The following is a 21,642-nucleotide window of genomic DNA, read 5'->3' as shown; positions in this document are numbered from 1 at the left end:
TAGCTGACTGACACTGGGCAATATCACTGTGCTTCCATTGTCAACATCGTTCCTCTTCAGCTCTTGCTCAATACAGCTTTAATTCATCCTCTGTTTCCACTGTAATATAATACTGTCACAAGGTCAGCTGTTATTTTTTGTTACAGGTTTTTGAGATTTTCCAAACCACTTAGTAGACTCCACCCCACGTTAAATATAACTCTTAATATGCATTTAAGTAGTGCACTGAATATGCTAACATATAGCTAGAAAATGGTGAAAATTACTCTCATAATTCTATGAATTTTTAAAAGTCTGTCACTTGCCTACAAAGTAATTGTAGTAGCCAACAACTACTGTTTACATAGTATTCTGTTAACTCTTGGTCCAGAGGTAGAGAAGAGCCATAAACAAACAATTTCTGTTCCCTAACTGGGCCTGTTCATATACACAAGCAACAAAGTGCAAGAAAGATGATGTTAAAGATACAAAAGAAAACATTTCTGAAAGGTCTGACAAATAAAGCAATTCTGCTTCAGAACATTCATTTGCTGTTTCTAAGACAGTACCACAAATTATGGGAAGGCTAAAGGGAGTACTAAATGTTCTGAGAGAAAAAATAATACAACTGCATAGGTGAAAAGTTGGTCCCGTGGTACCTGAATGGAAAACTCCAATTCATCAGGATGAGATTTTGATTCTTGTATTGATGCAGGTGTGATCTCTTAACAGAGTTCTGTATTTCAACACATTTGAAAATGGAAATGTGCATCATTCTCATCCAGAACTCATTTGGTTGCTTTCTTTTTCCTACTTCCAGGATATAAATTAACTGTTAGTGCTCTTAATGCTTTAAAAATATTTCCAGCTATCAATGAAAGATAATTTATACCTCCATGAACATAAGAGCCAATGCTGAACTGTACTGACATAAGCAATCACCACTGACCATGTGAATTACTGGTCCCATGTTGAAGGTCTTATATATTTGTAAGTATTTGCCAGAGTGAGGCCCTCCTAATATATATAAATCAATGGTCAATCGTTTATGTTAAAAGTATGTTCCGTTTTTTACTTATATGTAAAATTAAAAAGCAGATACTGCATATCACTTACTATCTTTTTGATCAGATGATTTATGAAATGCTGGTCAGTGAAAGTCAACCAGTCACCTTAATGTTAGAAAATGCATCTTTAGGACAAGGGACACAGGGAGAGACACAACAGGTTGGAAGCATAGAAGCATATCCTCATAAGTACTAAGCAATCCCTGTTGTTGGATGACCAGATTGAATCATCATTTAGGTAGGTGTCATCAAAGTTGACAATCTTCAAGTCCTTCTTAAGGTATGTTTCATTGAGTTTGTTTAGCGTTCGAGCAAAGGTATATTTAGACGCACAACTATATGCTTCCAGATTGTAGACTTTGTGGAAGTGCATATCAAAATACGGATTATCCTAAAAAAATAGAGAGATAATGAAATTATTACATGCCTTACAGCTGTTAGAATGGCAATCTGTTCTCTGCCCAGCTAACTTTAGGGCTTTTTCTCAGTTCCATGGACTCTAAAGGACTTGCGTATTTCTGCTGTTCATACTAAAGGGTTTTTTAAAACTTTACAAAGTAGCAGTTCATAATTAGCTGCAATTCTTAACCATTAGGAATTTTTCCTGAGTAAAACTTTCAGCGATACGCTGACTTGATTGGGATTATACAATCTTATTTTGAAATGAACCCATTTGTCATGTTGCCTAAAACAAACTATATGAAAAGCACTTGCCTTAGACTATAACTATGTATGCCTGTCAGAAGAAGAATATTGATTGCCTTTCCTGCCTAAATGGTGATTCTCTGTGCTTTTTGGCTCTTTGGCACAATTAATCCTAGCAGCAGCTAAGTTCTGTTGAATTCTGTGGATATGAATAACTATTAGGAATATTTATAGCAGTGTTAATCACCCTGTAATTATGAGTTTGAGGTTCATTTAAGCTTTTCTTTAATCAAAAATGAGACAGATTTTGATCATCCCAGTTGTGGAAGGCTGAATCATCTCTGAGGAATATTTTAGCACAACACTTTAGAAAAAAGCTAAAGTAAATTCATGCAGGCAAGTGATAAGGAAATTCTCTGGCTGCCTTGGCTGGGAAAGGGACAGGAACATCTCCAGAAGCAAGATAACTTGGAGACGGAATGTAAAGGATGGTCAGTTTTGGCTTTTTTTCCCCTCTGGCCTAAACTGCAAAGAGTTCACAGGGCACCGGGATACACTGAACCTGGGCTCACTTCCTCTGTCTCCTGGGTTCCTAGTTTTAGACTTGAGGGCACAGAACAGAAGGAGAGCAACCACAGTTTGTCATTTTCCTTGGACAAGGCTCTGAAACCTTTCTTGTGGTCTCTTGATTTCTGTTTCACTAGGATAATGTAATCTGAATTATATTTTGCATTCATTTGAAAGAACTTTCAAAAGGGAAAAAGTAATTTTTTTCCTGGACTGAGTTTATTACGCCCAGACGACTGTTAAAATGTCTTCTCATACATGCAGTAAGATATTTTCCTTGGCATATTCTTCTGGCTTTTGTAAAATAGGATTTAATTCTACTTTTGGTGTTGTTTTGTATTGTACTACTGCAGCCTCATTTTACCCTTCTGAAGTTGTATCTGAGATATTAGGACTTTTTTTAGCAGTAAGGTCAGCCAGATCTAGCCAAAGCTGTTTTATTTACACACACAAATACTTAATTGATCCAAGCAATGTGAGATTAAGCTACATGAAAGAGGCACAGTTTTGTGAGCTGGTACACCAAACAATGCACTTGCATGGTATTTTACACGTTGTCACAGAGAGAACAGGTTCATACATTCAAATGACAGGGTCACAGTCTCCATAAAAACGTTTAATGAAATTTTGTTTTCAAATACACATTAAAATCTATGGGATTAACTCCAGTTTACACTGGGAGCTGCAGGTAGAGAACTTTTATTCCCAGTTATGATGAACAACTTTGAAAACATCCAGATTGTCCCTCAGATCTCAACTAGAGAGATGAAGAAGATTACAACAAGAAAATCTCTCCTCCCTCCTCCCCCGCAACAATGCAAATGTGATGTGGAGCCTCTCACATGCAATAAAACCAAAATTCCTTGGAGGTTTGATTTATTTTATTCTTTACATAACTTTCTTTTTTAGATAACGTATTTTAATACTTGTATCCCAAATTACAACATGAGAAAAGTATACTCTAATATATGTATTTAATGTATTTAAGATACTTACAGTATCTGCTTCTTTTCCATCAATCATCTCCAGATCTTTCAAAAACCACTTTTCAACTATTTCATATTTCTCCTCTCGATCCACTCGCAAGTGTTTAACCATACATATTTCTACTTCTTCACTTTTAGTCACTGCAAGACAAAAAATAGTTTAGATATATGCAAGCAAGTAATTTCCAAAAGTTCCAATAATAAAAGACTTAATCAAACTATGATTCTATGATTCTATGAAACTACATTTTAGATAATATCTTAAGTGATGACGGGCAGGGCTGTTAGGGCTGTACTGGATTTAACAGTTTTATTTTGTCCAGGTAATAGGAATAGAACCATGTTCTCAGTCCCTGAAACCTGTCGGCTTTTAGTAGATTTAGGACCTACCTTACCTGCCCTGTGAAAAGAGAATCTTGTCTGTGCAAAAGTCTTTCATCTGAATTCACTGGCAATGCAAGGAAAGCATAATTCTGGCAGGGGATCTGTATGGATAATCCACTTATTTTACTTACTTCAAGGGGAAATCTTTTGGGATGCTGGAGTCAGCAAATTGCCAAACCGCTGCCAAGGCTTGGTATTTACATGACTTGTGCTATACTTTCCATTCTCTGGATGGAGTTCTCTTACAAAGACATTACTTTTTTAAAGCAAAACTCTTTATTTCCCAATAAAATATGTTAGTAGGCCACTTAACAAAAATAACATTGAAAATATTTCTTAAAGCTTCAAGTTTCCCAGTGCTATCTCTGTAGAAATTACTACTTCCCAACTTAGGCAGGAAATGAGAGTAAAAAGAGCGCAAAGACACTCTTTGCAGTAACTACCATTATTAATTGATTACATTGAGTGCTGTGTAGAAGATTGGATTTCTGTAACACACAATAATGAGTGTGAAAAGCACCGGAGCCTGAACAATCTCCTGCACATCCAGCATGACGGCTGCAGGGTAGGCCACTTCCCCAAGCCACCCAGTAGCCTAAGGTAAGGGTGAGATGTCACCTCCGTCTGGCAGGGGCATTTCAACGTCACAGCATGAGGCCATAGATGCAGGAGCAAAATTCTTTTGTTTCTAAATACTGCCTCAATTTTTGAAAACCCATTTCAAAACTTGACTAATTTTATCCTATTCCTGTAAAAAGTCTCTTACTTCTCAACTGTTTATAAGAAAACTGTTACTAAATAAAGACAAACAAAGGATATATGTAGGAGATACATCTTGTTTCCATTGCAAAGAAAAACAGTGGAATATATATAAATTTATTATAATCTCCCTCAGTCTATAGCTTCCTTGTCCAGGAAATACAAATCATTGTTGCTTTTTTTTCTGGTCCTATTAGTTATAGTTGCTCGATGATTTTTAACCAAAGGACCACCACTGTGTTATCTTCTATGGAGAAGTTACAATGATTTTTATTTGCAAGCAAATCCAGTAGGCTAATCTTAGAAAGTTCTCTTTGTACTTTCAGTTTCTCCCATTTTGTTTGTTTGTTTGCTCGCTTGTCAGGGAATATGTTGTCTCTTTCAGAGTTAAAACAACAGGAAACAAGCCCAACCTCAAAAGCTCCCAGTCCTGTCAGAAGTACAAGGAGATGTCCCAGTGGCCCCCAGGTCCCACACACTGCCACTTCTCTACCCCTCACACAGGACCAGCAACCGTAAGACATAAGGACAAAGCTCAGATGTGTTAGGAATAACATAGAATCATAGAATGGTTAGGGTTGGAAGGGACCTCAAAGATCATCTAGTTCCCACCCCCCTGCCATGGGCAGGGAAATCCTCCACTACACCAGGTTGCCCAAAGCCTTGTCCAACCTGGCCTTGAACACTTCCAGGGATGGGGCATTCACAACTTCTCTAGGCAACCTGTTCCAACAAAACCGGGAGCAGGTCCTGCCCAATAGTGAAACTTGGGTGGACTGTTTTCAACTGAAAAAAAAATCTTTCTTTTTTTTACTTTTCCTGTATTTTAGATATTGCTGGTTCTTGCACTTAGTTAATAGAGTTAAAGAAAATTTAATTTTTAGTATGAAACACAAGCTCAGATCTACCATGTCATTCTATTAAACTCTAATAAAAGATTTTCTGGCGTCTATGGTGCTATGAGAGCATGGCTATGGCAATGCCTCCATAGAGAACAAACTATTTCTTAAGGTCTTCCATGGACTGAACACCTTTTTCAGATTCTCTGTTGGATAATACGATGTTACCTCTACCATTCTTCTCAGGCATATCAACAGTGGGTTGTGAAAATCCCTAAATGTGGTTACATTTGAGCTTTATGTTCTTATAGGGTTTATAAAGCATTTAGTGAAAGGATGCAATTGCCTTCATGCAAGAAGTCAGACTTGCTTTTGTGAAAAGGAAGGGAAATAATGTTGGGCATATGGCACAAAAATAACATTGTTCAGTTATGCAAAACAAGATCTTTTTGTAATACAAGATTTCAAAAGGCATAGACTTCTACAGTTTATGTCTATAGTTTGACTGATTTTTTTTTTTTTTTTGCTATGGTAATTTGAAATCGACAGCCATATACTGAGTTTGCATTGCAGGGATAAGATTTTAGATAATGTGTTTCACTCCTACAGAATCACAGTAGATTAGAGTAGCTGCTGGCAGCCGGATGCAACGCATCTTTCAGAATCAGGTTTCCACTCTACTCACCACTTACTTGACTGTGCCTGAATATATTAAGAGAGTTTCATATTGGATACTGGAGAGATCCCACTCTTAATACTCCACATAAATTTTCCTTTCTGTCTTCAGAGACTTCCAATCAGCTAATCTGATTAGAGGCTTTCTTTAATGGCTTGTTCTCCTCTACCTTAAAAAGACATTTTTAGTATAGATTTTAAAGGTGCATCATGTTATTTCTCCTCTTTGGATGTTTCGTGACAGTGAACTGTTTAGATCTACCACATGCAACTAAACATGCTTCTACTGGATAGTTTTATAAACTATGAATCAAGCTAGTGTTTCTGTGCATTTAGAAGCTCTGTGACAGTCAGGAATCCATTTCTTAAAACTATTTTCTCAGTTCTAAAATACAAAGCCTGTTCTACTAAAATTACATGAGCGTGGGGAACATAGTTTGCTCTGTATTTCCAGTAATTTGTAAAACGACTTAAATATTCTAAAGCCTTCAGATGTTTAGAAATATAATGATCACAGAATGCAGCTGACATCATCTCATACTGGATGTTAACCCAATCTATGCCTCAAGTACATAGATTATTTCTACCTGTTGTAGGTATTTTGAACCTGGAGAGGAAAGAGACTGGAAGAAACATTCACTTCAACCTAACTAGTTCTGGATGTCAGTACTTCTCTTTTAGAGCATCTTTCAGTGTTGTGAAATAAAAAATAATAATAATTAAAAACCAACCAACCAAACAAACAAAACAAAAAAAAAAAAAAACCAAACAAACAAACCAACCCAAAACCAAACAAGCAAGTTTTTCTCAAACCTTGTTCTAAAAACGTTATGAAACAGATACACTTGAAATCAAATTTAGTAAGGAGCCACATAATTAAGTTTATCACTCACAGCAATCTTGTTTTACTCACTGTTCGTGCTAATTACTAAAGCAAACGTGCGTTTATTAAAACCAGGAGTCTAGCTTATGGTTCCCAAAGTAATCGGGACAATTGTGGGACAGACAGATCGAGACAAGGGATAGTGCAAAAGCTCTAAAAACGACAAATGTTTCCTGCAATGTTAATGTATTGTCATGCTTTCTCATGGGAAACCTAATTAGAACTATACATTAGTTCTAACTAATTAGAACTATATCGCTCTTTTAAAAGCAGATGAGGCACTCGCCGCGCTGCCACGTCCGGAACGCTTCCAGTGCTTGTGCTGGAAGCGTCGCGTTTCTCCGCTGGTATCAAAGCTCAAGCCCGTTATCCATCAGAAATCGGAGAAATCGCCGTTTCCGAAGGCTGCTGGTCGTGCAGGGACAGCGAGCTGGGTTTCGGGCCGTGCTGGGGGAGCTGCTGGAGCTGCGGGCGGCGGGGCGGGCACGGGGCTGCAGCCGAGGAGCTCCCCGCTCCCCGCTCCAGCTCCCCGCTCCCCGCCCCACCACCGCCCAGCCCCGGCCCGGCCCGGCCCCGGCCCCGCTCCCTCGGACACCCTCGCATCCCCACGCACCCACCCGCCCCCCCGCCCGCCTCCCCTCGCACACCCACCCGAGCTGCCCCGGTACCTGCGGCGCACAGGTAGCAGCGCTCGGCGCCCGAGCCCTCCACCTCGATGAACTCGTGCAGCCTCTGCCGCCGGGGGCCGAACAGCCTCCTCGCCAGCTCCTCCTTCACCAGCGAGGACATCGCACCCTTCTACCCACCTCCCCACCTCCGCGGAGCTGCTCAGCGGCGGGTACCGCACCCCCGCGCCCCGCAGCCGCCGCGCCGCGCCGGGCACCGGCGGGGCACCGCGGCCGGGGCTGCCCAGCGGCCGCGCGGGGCCCCCGGGCGCGGGGGCGGCATCGCGGGCGGCGGCCCCCGGCGGGGTCCCGCTCCCCCCCCCGCACCCCTGGCCGGCCCCCTCCTCCGCCGGGGACAGCCGCCGCCGTTAAGGCTCCGGCCGCCGGCGCGGGCAGAGGCCGGGCCGCGGATCTCCCCGCCCCACGCGTGCCCGCCCGCCCTCTCTCCCTCCCTTTCTCTGCCGGCGGGGGCCCGGGGCCGCCCCCGGCGGGACGCTCCGGTCGCAGAGGGCCGGAGCGGGGCCCGAGCGAGGTGCCGGCGGCAGTGGCGGGGCCGACGTGCCGTCGGGGCGCCCGCCCGGGCTGCCTCCCTGCGGGAGGAGGAGAGAACGAACGAGGAAACAAGCAAAGTGATCAGGCTATAGGCGGTTTATGAAAAAAAAAAAACCACAAAACCACAAAAGAAACAAAAAAGAGTTGTTACTGCAATTCTTTTCATCAGTAGATAAAACAGTGAGTAGAAGAGAGTAATTCCTTCTAAAAGAAATCACATAGCCTTATGGCTGCTACTACTGCTACTACACTAATAGCTTTATGGCTATGAATAGAGTTAAGGGGCAAATTACCTTATGCCACTCCTTATAAATAGTAAGTGAAGTCACCTCCATGCAATGGGAGTCATCAGAGGGCAGGTGAAGCCTGGGGACCAGAGGAAGATACCATCTTCATTATATTTATGTATGTGAGGGGCCTGATACGTCAGACATGAGTATATTTGCAGAAATTTTGGGAGTTCCTGCCACTCCGCAGGTGTGTAGGTAAAATTCTCGGGGGCAAGTACTCTTCTAATTCCAATATCTGCAGTAGCTGGTTAGAGTTTTCCCTTTGGACTCGTTCCTGGCTGCTTACAGAAGTTGGATGTTCTCTTCTAATTCTTATGCTTAAGCTTATTATGTGTAAATACCTTATTGGGCTTTTCATTCTTACAGTCTTAATGTAACTTAGAACGGAATCTAACCTTAGAATAAAACTGAGTGCCAAAGTGAAGGTCTACATGGTGCTTTGCTGATGTGAAGCAAAATGGAATCAAGTAAAACGATGTTGATGCAAAATTAGGGAGAATCATCCTCTGCTATAGATACTAAGTAGGTTGACTAGATGAGTGGGAAAGGGACTGAAAAGAAACTAAAAGATTTTGATTTATTCTGTTTCCTTTTGGCTAGTGTGTTTGGAAAAAAAGTTGTGGTTCCTAAGTCTATAAATTTATTTTCATCCCTGCTTTGGGAGAGTAAAGTTACTCTCAGCTTCAAGTTTTGGATATATTTTGTTAGTACAGGGCTTAAGGGCAAATTTAATCCCTTACCTTTAAAGGCTTATTTTAGGAAAAGGGCACAATGCTCACTTCCAAACTGAAACAACTGCATGTTAGGAAAGTGCCTTGGTATGGAGACCTTCCACCAGATAGCTGAGGCTCAGAGATGCCCCGATGCCTGCCCACAACCTTGATGACCTGGCCATGCCTTGAATATGGGGCTGATGTACAAATTGTTTTGCAGTTCACAGTCCCTCTTCTTTTGCCAGCCTTTGGCAGAACCGTCAAGGCCCATGCCCCAGACTTCAGTTCATCACCACCAGTGTTAATAGTGTCATGGCTGTAGGTTTCAGTGTTCGTACTCAGTGCCAGAGTCCTCATTAGGAAACTGGTTTTGACTCAGCCAGGCTGTAGCTCATGTTGCATCTCAGATGCTTGAATGTGTCTGTGCAGTTTTGAAGCAACAAATACACAGACAAAAATATCCTTAGAAAAAAACCTTCAGCTCTGGAAGAATTTTCCATCATTTTTTCCCATGTGAAACATTCATCTGGTCCTGGAGAAACTGCCCAGATGGTGAGTGAAGCATCACTGGCATCTTGGAAGTGATGGAGCTGAGACAAGAGTGGTGTGGAGCTCTGGTCTTTCTTGGGTTAGATTTTTATTTTTCACAGTTTCTTTAAACTCTGAATCATTCTGCTTCAGTTTTCACAACAGTGTGAATATTTGTGTTTGATATAACAATACTCTTAAACTTCTTGTCTTTTTGGGTATTCTTGTGTATTAATATTGTGCCACTCTGGTCGGGGGTACATGACTAGTAGAAATTTGTACATTAACAGAGCTTTACATTGAAAGCCATGATTGGGCTTTAGGTGGGGCTTTAGGGCTGTGTAGCTCCTGTCTGAGCAGTACTAATGAATGTTCAGCTGCCCCTCTACCTCCCACCTTCTTCTGTCTGTGCCTGCTTAGGTTTCCCTGTATGGAAAGAGCATTGCCTGCATACAGACTTGAGCATCTGCTGTACATGCTGGCTCATGGCAAACACATTAATAAATATCTGCGTATTACGTCCCAAACTATGCACTCTTGAAGCACAGACACAGCTAAATTACAGTTTTCATATTTAGAAATCTTCTGGAAAAGGAGCAAAAGTTTTTGATAACATATAATAATTTAAACATTTCTACCTGTCAGATGCAGCTGTCAAAAAAAAAAAAAAAAAAGAAAACTCCTATATGGACTTCGGTAAAAGATTCCTATGGATTTATTTCTGAGCTGTGGTGTAGGCAGATAGTGCTCAGAAGATCCTATCCTGTCATGTAACTATTTTCTTCATACCTCCTTTTAAATCAAATTATATTTCAAAAAGTATTACAGAGATTAAATTACTTCTGCAATATCCTTTAATGTGTTCTCAGATGCTACATTAAACAATCACTCTTGAGTATATAAGTAGAAAGGTGTAATGGTGATTTTGGTGTTGAATATTTTAATAAGAAACGGAAAAATTCTAGTTCACTATTGCTCTTGATTCTTTTGATTCTTTTGATTCTTTTGATTCTTTATCCTCTGTTAGAATGTAACAGAACAGTTTTGGTGCAACTAGTATCAGGACTACCTGTAGTATTTTGGATAATGCCCATAAACATTTTTTTTTTCATATCTACCCTATTCTTCATAGTCTTTTCTCCCTTACTAGATTACAGTGGGGAGAAATGACCGTTCCATTTTGGAGGTGACTCACAAAATCATTTTCTTCCTCTCTATTTCTCTACTACTTTGCTGACTTGGGTGGATGGGAAATAAGGCTTGGTTCCTCTACAGCATGCATAAAGTTAATGTCTCCTTGCTTGCTTGTCAGTATATCAAAAATTTCGAAGGATGATTCTTACAGTAGGTGAAGAGCGCCGGCAGCGCCTGCCCAGAGCTTCTTGCCTACTGCATGTTCTGTCATCTGTTTCCTTGCTCTGTTCCTGTTATCCCTCTTGCTTTTCTTCTGATATTATTACTCTTCTTTCTTTTTTCTTTCATCTTCTGCAACATATGCCTCTTATGGATTTAGAGGCTCTTTTTATGTGACTGATGCAAAAAATAACACAGATTTCAAATACAAAGCTAGAGTTTAACTGAGAGCAGGTAAGCACTGTGTAGGCACCTGTGTAAGCATACTTTCACTGGAAAAGAGGCGTACACAATTTAAGGCTATGATAGGAAATCCTGGTGGTTTGCAATTTGAAGCTCTCCAGGCCACTCAAATTTCTTCCCACTCAAAACCTGCCATTACGTACTTCCTCTTTAATATTTTTTCTTGCTGGTGTGATTATTGCTGAATGGAAAAAAGAAACAGTTTCCTAGAAGCTGAGTGGATATTTTGAGTGATGAGATTTCTGATTCACCTTAGCTGCAATACTGTAAGCCCAAATCCTAACAGTTCATAACTGAAAGCCAACAGCTGGGCAGTAATTTACCCAGCCAGCAAAGACACACTAACCGTAGACCAGGGTCAGCTGCCCATGCTGGCATCCAACACCCAGCTAGCCGTCCCTACCTCAGCTAATTCTGCCCATGAATGTGGATTGTATAGACATAAACCAGAACAAACTAAACTCCTTGTTACCAGGGCCACAGATAAACTTAAATCCAAATTTAACTGGGATTTACCTGTAACTGTCCAGATAGATGAATTACAAATGGTTGTGAAAGCTGCACAACCCCTAAGCCAGGCTCATAGCAGTCTACAAACGAAGACCAAAGGTCTACAACATTTGTTACCAGGGGAGTGTCTTAAACCTCCCTGCTAAATATTAATTACTTCTGGTCCTTTTTGTACCCTGTCTTTTCCCTGCAAACTTTTCCCATGTCCAAATACAGTTTTCCTTACTGTACCCAGGACATTGACTTTAATAGATGTAGTAGCAGGTCCTAAAAGGATAAATCTCTCTAACCTTTGTTGTTTCTCAGTCACACTGTTCTGGTAAAAATCAATTCACCAGCTTTAGAAGCGATATTTATGATGAGTCCCTATACTCCTTTGGATCTACTAATGTGCATTACTATACACGTGTAACTGATTACTTGGAGCTTGATCCAAAACCCATTAAGTCAATAACAGGTTTTCCTTTGATTTTTGTGGGCTTCATTACTGGAACAGCAGAACAGTCACCATGTTTAGGTGAGACTTCACTGCATCCTGCGTGTTGAAGCCCTCCAGAGGATGTACATTTGATATCTCTCTCAAATTCCCAGCAAGAAGCACACCCTTACAAAGCAGTGTTTGCTGGAAGCATCTTTCCCATTGCTCCTTGCTTGACAACGTTACAAAATAAAAAGCAGGAAGGAAAACACAACATTCAGAATGATGTCTCGGAGCCACAAAGGATGCCTGTAGGTTGAAAAACATAATTTACCATTTTATTTAAATTAGGCTTTACTTTCCTATAGCTGTTGTTTCTGTTTGAGGTTTCAGCCAGGCTTGATTTTCTCTATTAACACTTAATTTATTGTGTGTAACTATTCTTCACAGCTTTAGGACTCCAGACTCCTTTTTTTTAACATCATAGGTGAGATTTTAGAATATAAAATAGAAATCATTAAAACCATTCTACAATATTCTGGCTGTATAGAGAGATTTCCGAAGCTGACTTCAGAAAAATCGTTCTGAATGATCATCACCTGTATTTCTCCCTCTTATTATTAATGATTTGCTTTTCTCAGGTCTCTTTTCCCACTGACATTTATAGATGATCTGGCCCATAGTTATGACTAGTTATTTACATGTTCTGATAGCTGTGCCAATAAATTAGATCCTTGTGTAGTGAAGCATAAAACTAGTTAAGTTGTACTGAAAACTCTTTGAAGCAGCAGAGATACCAGTGTTTCACACAGAAGTGCTATTCAGTGAGGTATGGCTTGAGTCACTCAGCTTTAAAGTAGAAGCATAGAAATATGTGCTGGAGAAGACATCAGTTGGTTAAAATGTTTTTGTAGAACTACTTTTCTCCTGAATTCCTTTTGGGATCCCTTTAAAAGAGTCCTCTACCAACCTCAAGATATGGGTGCTCAAACAGAGGATGACTCAAGATCTCGTCAGTTCTGGTAAAGAACACTAAAACCCGAATGTGATTGGTTTCTCTAATAGTATGATGTAATTTCTCAGTTTAAAGAAGTAGTACTCTTCTCTTTTCTTGGAAGAAATGAGATTGAAGAGTTTATTTGATATTTTATTTAACTGAGGCTTGTATTTGTCAGGTTTATACCGAGCACTGTGGTTAATCATCCTCAAAATGTAATCATGACCATCATTTCGATAAATGATGCCACACCATGCCAACATCCCACCAAAAGCTTTCCTTTCAACAGATAGTGCATACTTGTTCTTCATAGGATAGTAACCAGATGCTGTTTGAAGGTTGAAATTTGGAAGCATACTTTGAAATGGAACACATAAGTAGGAAGTATCCAATTCTTCTATGAAGAATTTACACATGTTGAATTTTACACATGTATGAGCTAAAAATTAGGATGAATTAGAGCCATATCTAATTAGTAGCATAAAATCCTGGGTCCAACACTTTGTAATTCAAATATAACCCATTCAATGTCATACAGTTTTCTTTGTGGAGGTAAAAGCCTAAAGACCGTAGTACAGTAAAAAAAAGTTAAAAAAAAATCTTGTCACTTTCTATGCATACAAATAACTGTTAATCTTCTGACAGCTGGAAGCTCTCAAAAGTTTAACTCAGAATTTTGACAGCTCTGTTTAAAACAGTAACTCTGGGTGGTGTGTTTTATAAAAATACAGGGGAGAAAACACAGTAGAGACTTAACGTTGACCAAGAATTCACAAAGTATTTTGATAAATATATTTGAAGTAAATTGGGTTGTGATGCCAACCAAACTACCCTTTTATGTTCACGTTTGCTTGTAAATTTTCTGAAGAAACCCGATTTCTCCTGAAGTATTAGCTGGAGCAACTTTAACAGATAATTCTGTCAAAAGCCTCTTCATGCTTTTTAATAATGATTTTCATCTTTACCTCTGTAGTCTCTAGTAATAAATTTCATTTGTCTTGGCACAAGAACCATTCTCTTCCCTCATAAAAATTGAACATTATTATTAATGTGGATAGTCAATTACTTCAGATTAATGTGGATTTATATTTAAAATCAATACATCAACGTGATGCAAAGCACTCTTAAAACACTATAAACTTCTGCTGGATATCTAATCTATTTTTTAAAAATTCATAAAGAGTCAGGAATCGATACAACTACATAATTTGTATGGATATTGTATTTAGGGGATGAGCACATAGTTGACAGTTGTGTGGCTTAAAATACATTTTATTCTGTAGAGTTCTTTATAAATTCTTACTCTGTCAGTTACTCAAAAAGGTTAATGTCAAATACATTTAGAGAAGAAGTAAAATACAAAAATTTTGAGAGCGATTTTAATCATGAGAAAAAGCTAGTAAGAGAATGGTGGATGTGTCTCCAAATGCTTTCAAAGGTGGATGGCATTGTCAAAGAGTAACTTTAGTCAATTAGAAAGTCCAGGGTACAGTATAAGGATAATTAACTGAAATGAAATGACCTAGCATTTGCAGATTACATGATCTGATCTTAAACTAGTTTCTAGCTTCCTCTTCATAGAGCCAGAAAGATTTTTTGCAATGAATGCAAGTGGCCGTTCTGCATTTTCCAGTTTAGTTCGAGTCCTGGGCATGGAAGAAACTACTCAGAGCTGAAACTATTCACAAGACTAACAGGTCATTCACCTTTCTCAAGGCAGGATCAACCCAATCTAGCTCATTTGTCTGATCCACTTCTAATCAGAGCCACAACTTCTGTAGTGGTTGTAAAGTCTCGTATCTTGCATACCAAACTGCAGCACTTAAAGAACTCTAATACCGCCCTGACATCTTTAGGGCTCTTCAGATGCAGAAAATGAGCATGATTTGATGCAGGGCATTTGAAAGAAAGAGTAGATGTCCAGGGCAAATTCCTGCGTTTTTGACTTGGGAACTTCCTTAACCATTAACCGTCTCCATTTGGTGATGAAAACTTGGATTCATTATGTTTTTTTCTTGGTCTTTATTCAATTCCTAAATATCACCCCATAACTGAAAAAAACCCAAACATATCAGTGTAAGTTCAATAAAATAAAACTACAGGGTTCTTCATCATTTTTCTTGTCTGAATTTTGAGTTAGAACTAGAGAATATTGCACAAAGATGGAAAAAGAGTGGGTCAACCTCTTTTTCTCTCTGCCAGGCCTCAGTTCGTAACCTGGATTACACTTGCAGTATCTATTCCCTCTTGCCTCCTCATGATAGTGAAAGGTCTTGACTGCCTAAGCAATGCTTTTCAGCCTGCTAATCTTACTTACATGCATGGTTAGCATTTTCCTGTAATTATGTTTCATAGCCTCCCTTTCTCTCCTTCTGTGGACAGACATATAATACCTTACTTGTTTTCCTTCCCATTAACATATTGGTTAAGAACTGGATGAAGATATAGAAAGGTCCTTGCCCCATGGAAGTGTAGACACGGATCCTGCACCTGGTTTGGCATGGCTGATCTCTACCCATGAGTGGACACTGCTGATAGCACTGAACCAAATCCATCAACAAGGTGCTGATGGCCTGGGACCATGTAATCAGAAAATCATAGGTCCTGTCCATTGGAAGGTCTGTTACACCTGTGGCATTTACTGTGTGGAAATAGATATATCTGTAAAATCATTATTAAGGAAGAAATTCTTTTGTCCAAATGCGTTTTGTACTGCTACTGGAAAGGCTGCTGCAATCCATGAGACAAAGAGCTTCAGAGAGATCTGCCCTTCAGGAGGCACACCAAAGAGCTACAGCCACAGCTCTAAATTCTTTGGCAAACACGTTTGAATCCTTTTTTTGCTAAGAGACATCCCAAACAGAAAACCCAGCTAGTTTAATCTATCATTGATATGGAAGTTGTTAATGATGCTGTAGTTATGTTACTTCCATTGAAACAAGTACATCTATATTAATTAGTATTAGAAAACACTCACAGACGAGAGCTTTTCTGTAAGAAGCTTGAATGTCCAATTTGGTCATTAAATAATCACCTTGGTTCTCTAGTCTTTATTTCAAGTATATTCAAGTTGTAATAGATGGATGCAGATTTATTGGCCTTACCAGTTTGAGCAACGGGATCAGGTTTTCTAGCTTTCTTCTCTAGTGCGCACAAGTCTCATTTTTCTGCTACTTTGCCTCTTGGGACTCAAAACTATTCAAATTTGTCACCTTTAGAAATACCCACAAATTTGTCATTTTGATGAGAAGGTTCATTGGATTTCACTGTTTAGTCAGTCCAAGCTAGAAACTGCCTTTTTTTTTTTTCATATTTTAGCACATTTTTCCAATAGCCTGGAAACAATACTGAATAAAAATAACAAATACATTCCTCCCTCCATTGCATATTGCAACAGCATAATGAAGTTTCATTGTGTCTGCCAAACAGAAAAACATTTCAGAATCAAGCTTTCTGTTGAACTAATTAAATAATTAATTTATTCTGAAACTAATTAAACTTGTTTTCCAAAGAGCTTCTGCCTAGTGGCTGGTTAATTTTGTAACAGAGTTGCACTGCGGGTGTGTGGAAGCTATTCCTTGCTTAGATGTCAGACCAAGCTGGTGAGAGCTGCTGTGCATGTCCTAACCACAGGAAAAGTTTGGACCGCAATTAATGTCTTATTGGACATCAGAGAATCCACATCACCTCCATTTTGGTTTCTTCTGCAGAAGGTGCTCTGGTAGAGCATGGACTCCTGCTGAAGCACTTACTGGTCTGGATGTGTTCTCTCTTGTGTAGATTTTCAAATGTCTGTCAAGAATATTAACCAAGAGATAGAAAAATCGGGTGTGTGACAATATTGATTGCATGCGTTTGCACATGTGCATTTTGTACGATTGCAGATGCTGCGCTTTCTAGGCTAGAATGTTGCAGGTGGTTATGATGGTTTAAATTATAAATGTACATTTTAAATAATGTACACATAGCAACACACGTGCCTCTGTTTCCTTGGTGTATACAATTTTTTCATTGCTTCATTTTGCTCCCCTCCAGCTGCTTACTCTTGAAACATATAAAAAAATAATCTCATTAGATTAACTGTTCTCATATTTAAAACATATTGAAATTGAGATTTCCCCTTCTTCTCAGTATCCTGCCTCGACTCTGATGCGGAGTATCAGTATGGAAAGAATCTAAGCTGGACCTATGTAGAGTGGTCTTTCCTAAACTCAGCTGACTCCTGGCCATAAATGTCTTAGGAACTTCCTAAGCCTAAGACTGTGTTCAGTCCATTTTCTATTTCCAAACCTGTTGTGTAATTTTATAGGCTTTTATCATATATTTTCCTTTAATCATTTAATTTGTAAACTGAAAGACCCTGACCTGTCTACCCTCTTCTTAGATCTATGGTCAGTCTTGAGGCATTTGCCTCCATTTTTTTCTTGTCCTATCATATGCTTTTGAAGAGGATCTCTCAGCTGAATATAACAGCCCATCAGAAAACCATCTGTTTGTCACTCACTGTCAGCTCTAGATTTGACCAACCTAAGAATTTTTGTTTTCTCAATAAATTTTGTTATCTCATTATTTGTTTCCTTTTCTCTAGCTTGCTTGTCCATATATTGGACAATTTAGGTCCCAATGCAGATCCCTGAAGGACCTGAAGTAACTTTTTTCATCATAAAAACTAACCATATATTTCTGCCTTTTGTTTATTTTCTTTTCCCTGCTCATGGGTCTATGAGAAGAATTCCCTTTTTACCCCATGTCAGCCTTAGCTAGGTCAGTTTTTCTGTTTCTAGTTCCCTTCAGAGACTTTGGTGAGGGCTTGTAGAAATCTCTTTGAAGTCTGTGCGTACTCCATCAGCTGGACATGTCAATATGATTGTTGACTATTTCAGACACTTTAATATGTGTACAACCATGACTTGTCTCTGCAAAGTACATAGTTTATTCCCTAATAGATTGTTTCACCTGTGTTAGTTCTTACTCTGTTAAATATTAGAATTCCTATCAATTTTCATGATATGCAATGTCAGACACAGAACGTTGTCAAGATGTTATCTACTCAAGGAGAATTATTTTTCATTTTACCCATTCAGTCCTCAACTTTGTTGCAATCTGCCTATATGTATTGACCCTGCATACATGTACAGCCTTCTCCACTTACAGGGGATTTGACCAGATGTAGTAATCTGCCTGGACTGATTGCAACACATTCTTTCTGCCTTTTCTTATGTTCTTGAAGTAGCAGTAGAGAAAATAGATCAGACCAGAAAGCTCAACACCTTTCAGATCTGGACTCTGTAGCAGACCAAGCAGGTAGCAAATTAGCTGCTGTACAAAGCTGAAACTCAAAACAGAAGGTTGTAGCTGTTGGCTGTTTTTATTTGTGTGGTAGAAGACATTCAAATAAAACTGTTTTCTGTTAAGCATTTCAGAATCTGTGCATTACTGTATTTTATAAAAAATCTGCTGTATAGATTTAGATGAACTTCAGTACTTTTTCTGAAAAAAAAAAAAAAATTCATATGTCAGATGTTTCCCTATGGCTACTGTAGAAACTTTTGTAATTAAAATATGTTAGGTGTCCACGGGGAAAGATGGCATACAATCCGCATAATTGCAGAGACCATTTGTTTGAGAACAAAGAATTTGACAAGCTTAAGTATTTACTGAATAGTTGCTCCGAGCAAAGAAGTCAGCAAGACTGTAGGCAGGTAAGCAAAATAGATTTCTACTGGTAAATAATTAATCCGGTAATACTGATGCCCCATATACATAACCATTGCATTTATGCAAATATCTTTTAGAAAGAGAAAGAGCACTTGCTTGGAGTGTGCAGCATTATTGATGATTCTGACATTTTAGACTATTTCACTTGAAGCTGTCATTCCTGCCTTGAGTATAAGAGTGCTAATCTAACTGGTATCAGTTTCGTGATCTTGAGGGACCTGCACTTGGCAGTCTTTGCTGTGGTGTGAAAGAAGAGCAGATGACGGTATCGAACACTGGCAATGTGGATACTCTGGGGAAACCTGGCCCTTCAGTATATATTATTAGGCATAAATACTAGAGTACTAAAATATGTTGGTACATTGAGAAAACGGTGACTATTTCTCATATCGAAGCAGAAATTTGAGTTGGGTCTTTGCTATTATTTTACTGGGGGAAACATTCTGCAGAGAGGAAAGAGAAAGAACAAGGGTGACATGAGACAATTAAGGATGCATGAAAACAGTTCTTTGATAACAAGGCAATGAATATTCAAGATTGAATATTTATTTCTGAATACATGAGGGGTTTTTTAGACTTTCAAATTACTTCAAATACAATCTCTATAGAGTTACTGAGTTTTTTCTCACAATTAAGCAGGACAAGAAGGACATAGAGGGACAAGATGTTTTTCTGCATTTTAAGTTTTAATATCCTTATGTAAATAAAGTAATCCTCTTATATACAATAGTAAGAAAAGGAATTTAGATTCCATTTTTTTTTACTGGATACAAAATCAACAGGCTTTTTAGATTTAATAGGTTTTTGTTTAGTTGCAGTAATAGGATAAACCTTTTCTGTAAGCATGAGGCTTGTCTATAGCATTTGACAAATATTGACCAATATTTCCTCCTTTAAGAGACTGCAGCATTGGCTGCCTCATTCATCAGGAAGGTGATTGATAAACTAGATTATTCCTTCTGTAGTGCTGTCAATTTAAAGTTTTTACAAGTCATTTTTTTATCAGTTCATGAAATTGACAGTATAATCACTGTTCTATTCTACTGAATGTTTCTTAATATGGCAAATGTGTTAATGAAGAGAAGTCTCATGGCTCACACTAAAGAGGTAATTTCCAGTTCAGCTCTTGGAGTGTTAGTTAGATAGGCTGCTCTTGGGGATTATTTAGGCTTTTGGACCCGCAAACACTCATTGGAACTCTTTACCTTCAATGTCTGTCATCAGTAACCTGTACTGACAAATGTCTTCATTCCCACAGTAGCAGCCCCACCAGTTTCTTCCTCAGACCTTGGAAAGACTGAGCCTTACTCCACTTTCTTCTTCCAAGAGGCAGACACGGCTGGCATCATCTCTTGTTCCTCTGCTTAGCCATCATGAAGGTTACAACCCTCTTGTTTTCTCTTTTTATTGGAAGGTGGTAGGATGATACGCTCCTGCACTTTGATGAGGGATAGCAATTTGTAGGCTGAATGGCAATGAAGTGGATGTGGCAACAACTATGACAACTGATTCTCCTGTCCCCTTTCACTTCAGATGTGAGATGACCCCTCCCATGGCACCTCGAATCACAGATGGTCAATAATTTCACTGGAAGACCCAGAAGAATAGAACATACTGAGGGTAGTATGAATCCTATTCAAGGAAGCTGAAGGAATGTATGGCGAAAGAGACTTTCAAGAAAGGCAAATGGTTTACTTCTTTATGCAGTGGCTGATATAACAAGAAGAAAAAAAAATAATGAAATGATAGAACTAGCCAAACCTAACACTAACTTTGCAATGGCAGTGACTGAGCCAACAAACATAGCAAAACCAGCGTGCTTTATGGGAGGATATCCTTTAAAATGTTAAAGATGATTATTTAAATTTTTAAATTCTTCAATCTGTTCAAGAAGTTTCCCAACCTCAAGTAGGTTGTCCTACTATCACTCACTTCCCTCCAAAACTTTGTCTAACTTTCAGAGGGTTGTCTTCTTCGGGGCTTATAAAAGCCCATGAATACAGAGCAAAAGCAGTTCTTGCAGTGCAAAAACTAGTCTATTGATAAGCACTGGGAACATGCTAATGAGTCTTGTCTTCAGATCTTGTTTGAGCTCCTTTCTCTCACATTGTGGGATAATATAACACATTTATGCCTAAGCTGTGGTGAGGATAGATGAAGGCTGCATGAGATTGAGCTGGCAGTAAGAGACTGTTAGACTCATAATACCTTCAGACCTAGTAAGTTATTTAATATTTGACATTTTGAATAGCATTTGTGATCCAAGGCATTACAGGGAAACAGATGGGGAGCACATGCCTGCTCTTGCTGCAGACAAGTCACTTCACATTTCTGCTCTGTTCTGCACCAGATAGATCCCAACTGGATCGCTGAGCAACCCCCACTCCACCAGCTATTAACAAATGACTATCGTTAATATTTCTTGTATCATAAGCACATATAATCACGTAATTAACGCTAGTGAATGTCGTGGTTTAACCTCAACTGAAACTAAGCACCGCACAGTCACTCAGTCCCCACCCACTGCAATGGGATAGGGAGGAGAACTGGAAAAAACCTCTTAGACTGAGACAAAAACAATTTAATAGGACAGAAAAAAAACCACCACCAACACCAACGGTAATAAAAGAATATACAAAATAGGTGATGCATAATACGTGCAATACAATTGCTCACCACCTGCTGAATGATGCCCAGCCCATTCTCAAGCAGCGATCGTGCCCATGCCCATGCCCCTGAGGCCAACTCCCCCAGTTTATATACTGAGCATGACATTATATGATATGGAATATCCCATCAGTCAATTTGAGTTAGCTGTCCTGGCTGTGCTCCTTCCCTTCTTCCTGTGCACCAGGTAGAGTATGGGAAGCT

The 21,642-nt window shown here is 39.3% G+C and overlaps 1 protein-coding gene across 1 annotated transcript; it reads right to left on the bottom strand.

The window, feature by feature from the left end:
• Positions 1 to 1,173: 1,173 nt before the first annotated feature.
• On the bottom strand, positions 1,174 to 7,573 carry EXOC1L (exocyst complex component 1 like). The gene is made up of 3 exons (XM_086612354.1): positions 7,453 to 7,573; positions 3,255 to 3,385; positions 1,174 to 1,437 (listed from the first exon to the last, which is right to left on the bottom strand). The coding sequence occupies exons 1-3, from the start codon at positions 7,571 to 7,573 to the stop codon at positions 1,174 to 1,176; spliced, it is 516 nt and encodes a 171-aa protein (XP_086468480.1).
• Between the last annotated feature and the right edge of the window lie 14,069 nt (positions 7,574 to 21,642).

Source organism: Tauraco erythrolophus, chromosome 5 (genome assembly GCF_009769465.1).
Source record: "Tauraco erythrolophus isolate bTauEry1 chromosome 5, bTauEry1.pri, whole genome shotgun sequence".
Classification (NCBI taxonomy): domain Eukaryota; kingdom Metazoa; phylum Chordata; class Aves; order Musophagiformes; family Musophagidae; genus Tauraco; species Tauraco erythrolophus.
This window is presented reverse-complemented; position numbering and strand designations above follow the sequence as displayed.